This window comes from Archocentrus centrarchus, chromosome 21 (assembly GCF_007364275.1).
Source record: "Archocentrus centrarchus isolate MPI-CPG fArcCen1 chromosome 21, fArcCen1, whole genome shotgun sequence".
NCBI classification, from domain to species: Eukaryota; Metazoa; Chordata; class Actinopteri; order Cichliformes; family Cichlidae; genus Archocentrus; species Archocentrus centrarchus.
The window spans coordinates 1,447,501-1,452,500 of NC_044366.1; the positions used below are offsets into that span (position 1 = coordinate 1,447,501).

The 5,000-nt window shown below is 49.4% G+C and overlaps 1 protein-coding gene across 22 annotated transcripts in view; it reads left to right on the forward strand.

Annotated features, from left to right (window-relative positions):
• The window catches only part of clasp1a (cytoplasmic linker associated protein 1a), a 72,165-nt gene that overhangs the window by 34,514 nt on the left and 32,651 nt on the right, over nt 1-5,000 (forward strand). For all 22 annotated transcript variants that reach the window (XM_030758471.1, XM_030758478.1, XM_030758472.1 and 19 more), the window contains 4 exons: nt 2,917-3,057; nt 3,390-3,463; nt 3,895-3,987; nt 4,082-4,227. In XM_030758471.1, coding sequence (XP_030614331.1) covers nt 2,917-3,057; nt 3,390-3,463; nt 3,895-3,987; nt 4,082-4,227 — 454 coding nt within the window. The remainder of the gene's footprint in view (nt 1-2,916; nt 3,058-3,389; nt 3,464-3,894; nt 3,988-4,081; nt 4,228-5,000) is intronic.

A 5,000-nucleotide genomic window follows, 5' to 3' on the forward strand; every position in this document is an offset into this window, starting at 1 on the left:
GCCAGCTCTGACGGCGCCGCTGTGCACTGCACCCGCAGCATGTCCTGACACCTAGTGGACAGAAGAGGCAGCACATCCTTCAGTCCTGAAACAGAGGGGGTTAAATGACACTGACAGGTTATTACAGTGAAACACCTGTGCTTAAATACCTGTGCACAGTTAATGTGCTGCAGGACCTGCTCTGAACCACACTGGATGTGGGTGTACCAGGTGGCTCTTTTTATGGGGGGCACACATTGAGGCGATGGCCCACATTTTAATCATCAGTATTCAGCGGTCCAGCTTTCATCCAGAGAAACTGTGTCACTGTGGGTGACGGAGTGGAAGATTAGCAGGAGGCGGTCTTTGGAGATTTTGTTCATTTCCTTTCAGGCAGAAAACAAACTGAGTTCAGATCAAATGTGTGTTCAGTGTTTTTGTCCTCGACATCATCAGAGCCTCCATCAGCCGATGAAGATGAGATCTCCTCATGTGGACGCAGTTCTCGGTCACCCTTTGACCCCATGTGATCGGTGTTTTTGTGGTTTCTCCCCTGCAGAAACAAACCTTTAAATTAGGACTGACTAATGATGAAAATGATTCATGTGTTTGGTTGCTGCTAAATTCACTGTAACAATAAAACAGAGTGAAAAACCATCTTTACATTCACAGCAGTTACTTTTGATGGATTTACAGAGCGCTCTAAATCCTCCAGGGTCACCGGGGGGGGCTGTCATAGGCTGAGAGGTGGGGAACACCTGTACAGGTTACCAGCCTGTCGCAGGACTAACACGCACTCACATTCACACCTGTGAGTGAATGAATTTAGAGTGACCAGTTAACCTAACCCCACTAACTGCATGTCTGTGGGCTGTGGGAGGAAACCGGAGAACCCACACAGACAGAACATGTGGTGGATTCAAACCCAGGACCTTCTTGCTGTGAGGCAGCAGTGCTGACCGCTGTGCCGCCCCACCCTCAAACAGTGTGGAGTTTGTCAGCGTTGTGTGCAGACTGAAACAGAATGAACCGTTTCAGTCACACTCACCTCCACCTGTCAGTGCTTCAGACACTCTAGTGACCCTCAGGCTGTGGCACACACCCCTCTGTGTGTGTGTGTGTGTGTGTGTGTGTGTGTGTGTGTGTGTGTGTGTGTGTGTGTGTGTGACTGCTGTGACAGCTGTGATCGATGCTCAGGTGAGCTGTTAGCGTTTCTGAGGGGAGGAAGTCGGCTGTGATGGCGTCTCCTCGATGTGTTGGTGTGTTTGGGGTGGGACGGGCTGATGATCAGTGTGTCATCGGCACTCAGACTCTGTCCTGTGTTCAGGACATGGGGGGGGGGTCACACAGAGATGGCTCGATAATTAAAACTGCAGGAAGCACACACTGCACGCCTTTCCTCAGCACACTGAGTGGTTCAGATGTGATCAGGATCACATCTGGGCTCTTAGAGATGATGATGTGTTCATCGTTCTGGCTGCGTGTCTCTGGCTCAGGATGAGCTCGTCTCAGTCTCCGGGCTAAGGCTGCACTGCTCAGCTGGAAAAAGGCGGCTTGGATCTCCCTTAAGTGAAGGAGTTTAAGTGAGTCCTGTGGGTCTCGTTCATGAGTGGAGAAGGTGATCTGCAGAGGGGAGGATGCTGTACAGGTGCATTCTGGTAAAGAAGAGCCCATCTATGCTCCTGCCCTCACACATGAGGCTGTGGGGAGTGACAAAGAATGAGATCATCTGCACCATCATAATGAGCTTCCTCTGAAGGTCGCCCGGGCTCTCCCTCAGAGACAGGGTGAGGAGCTCGGTCAGAGAGGAGGGGCTCGGAGCAGAGCTGCTGCTCCTACACACCAAAAGGAGCCAGCTGAGGTGGTTTGGGCTTCTGACTAGGAACGCCTCCTAGGTGAGATTTTTCAGGCAGGAGGAGACCCCCCAGGGGAGACCCGGGACATGCTGGAGAGGTTACATCTCAGCTCTCTTGTGGAGAACTGGAGGCTGGATGAGGGAGCTCTGAGCGTCTCTGCTGCCCCTGAGACCTGAATCAGGATAATCATCAGAAAAAGGAAGGATGGTCATTTTGTTTCTGAGCCTGAAAAATATCGTTAGAGCTTCATGGTTTAGTCCTGCAGGTCTGTGTGAGGGCTGCTGGTGATCGTACAGGAGCTGTGCTCAGACCCCTCCCTGTTTTTAAAGCCTTTAGTCCGGCAGCATCAGCAGTGATGTTACTGTGACACACACACGTCTCGGGGAGAGGGCTGTTAGCCTGGTGGTGTGTCGGAGCCACACACACCCTGCCGGTCAGCGATGCCTGAAGAAAGCGAGCGTGTGTGTTAGAGGCTGCAGCCGAGACATGCTGAAGAAGCTGATGTGCAAGAAAATCTGCCCTCGTAAGAGCGACGCATTCATCTGTCCTCTCCTCATCCTCGCTCTGCACGGCTTCCTGTCTGTCTGCTCGCTCTGCTCTCTGCGTCTGCCAACCTGTTGCTTTTTGTCCTCGTCGTGTTTTGTGTTTCTTGGTGAGGATGATGATGTTCGTGCAGGGAGCTGTTAGTGAGGATGAAGCTGCTGCTTTGTGTTTTTGTGTTTCCTGTGTCAGTTTGTTTTGTGGCTCCGATGATGGAAGAAACGATTCATTTCTGTGAACGTCCTCAGAGAGCGATCATGATCCAGGCTGCAAACGCCGCCTTTACCTCCGTGCCTCAGCCCCCCCCAATCCCTCGTGTGAGTGGTCAGATGGATTAAAGCGTGCACAGATACATGCACCACCTGACAGGCTGCACTTTCCCCCTGAGAGGTCATCCAGAGATGACTCAGGGCTGAGCATGATGTCAGCATCTGAACGATGACTGGACGGCGATTTATTGATCCTTACAGGAAATGATTCTCAGGGTCACGCAGCTTAAAGCAGCTGCAGCCTTTTTTCATTTCTTCTTCTTGTTTTGCAGATAAGAACTTCGAGGATGAGGACTCTGTGGACGGAGGCCGGTCCTCCTCCTCCTCCTCCTCCAAAGCGCCTCCCAGTGGCAGGAGGACCGTCGTGAGCTCCGTTAGAAGGCCCAGCTCGGCCACCGCAGCGAAGCCGACAGGTGAGGGAGGGGTTCGGTCCGGCTCAGTGTAATAAGTAACTCTGCAGATTTCAATGAACAGTAACTCCCATGATAATAAAGGCTGTGTCACGGCAGGTTAACCCTCCGGCAGCCGAGCTGAGCTCTGAGTCTTTGTATTTCATACAGAAATCTTTAACATCAGTTTCAGTTATTTTTATTGATTGTTAAAATCCCCAAAATAGATGAAAATCAGACCCCATTCATGCCTCTGTCTGCAGTGAACCATTACTGCCTGATCTGCTCGGTATCCTGTGGTTAGAGTTTAAAATGCTGCTGAGTATCATTTAAAGTTTCTTATTTTCCCTCCAAAGGTAAAGAAGCTGCTGCTGGTGCTGTTGATGAGGAGGATTTCATTAAAGCCTTTGAAGACGTGCCCTCAGTCCAGGTAAGCTGGCCCGTGTTACCGTGGTTACCCAGGGGGCGTGGCTCCAGGAGCAGTAGAGGTGATTGAGCCACACCTTTGGCTCATGATTGTCACAGTCTCAGCACAGCAGCCGTATTATTGGTCAGATATTTGCATTAAGCACAAACAGGGTTACAGCTGCTATCAGGGTCGCCATCCACCTGTCAGAGAGGCCACGCCCATAATAATGCATTTGAACAGGTGAGTTATAGAAACATCCTCTCCCATACAGCTGTTATAAAGGGGGAAATTATCCACAGAGACCAGAACAGTTTCTGTATCAGACTGTTGATTTAACATGGGAGTCTATGGGGGCTGACTCACTGCTGCCTCTGCTGGACACCAGAGGAACTGCAGCTTCACCATTATGATACAAGTCCTGATAACACCTGTTCCCATCATGCTGTGCACAGATCTACTCCAACAGAGAGCTCGAGGACCAGCTGACCAAGATCAGAGAAGTGCTGTCTGACGACAAACATGACTGGGAGCACCGAGTGGTGGCGGTGAGCCTCTGAAAGCACACACACACACACACACACACACACACATATGAAATGGATGTACTTGAATGTGACTTTCTTTCTTGCTCCTCTGTAGCTGAAGAAGGTGCGTTCGCTCATGTTGGCGGGGGCCACTGATTATGAAGGTTTCCCTCAGCAGCTTCGACTCCTGGAGGCTCCCTTTAAGCTGTCAGCTAAAGACCTGCGCTCCCAGGTGGTCCGCGAGGCGTGCATCACACTGGGGTGAGATGAGGAGACCGCACTGCCCGAGATTAAAAAATAACTCAGCTTCAAAACAATGCCCTTAAATTATTTAGCATTTATAAAGCCGGTGATGAACAACGTGACCTGTGTTCAGAACAATAAGTGAAACTGCATAATTTCCACATACAGTGAGTCTGCTGATATAAGGGTTTGTACGGGTGCTGGAAATCCTTGGAAATGCTTGGATTTTAAATATTGTCCTTTCAAGGTTTGAAAAGTGCTTGAATTATGAACCCTGTATTATACGTACACGATGATTTATGGACCAGAACTGGAGTTGTTGTTGATTGCATACTTTACAAAGCCGTCCAGTGGGTGGGTCAGTTATGGTCAGCTGACCTCAGGGATTAAAGGGTTGGAATCTGAAGCATTCGCCACCAGGGGGCAGAGTTCCAACAGGGGGCGTGCTTTGTTTTTCTGTTTACCTTTGGGTTGCTTTTCAGCCCCACCCCTTCCTGCCTGAGCTTTGACCTTTTTAACCCGCCTCAAACGAGACTGCGCCCTCTTCACTCACTGCACCATCTTGTGGTTCAGACTGGTATTACAAGGCCCTGTTTTAGCTTTGGTTTTAGCTTTGGTGTAAAAATGAAGTCACAGCTGCTGTTTCTTCAGATTTTGTTGAAGCTTTCTTTCATTTTGGAAGTTTTTTTATCATTTCTAAACACAAGAATGAACAACATGCACCTTAAAAACTTAGATATCTTTCTATTTGTAGATGTCTGTAGTCTATTATAATTTTTAAATTAATAAAT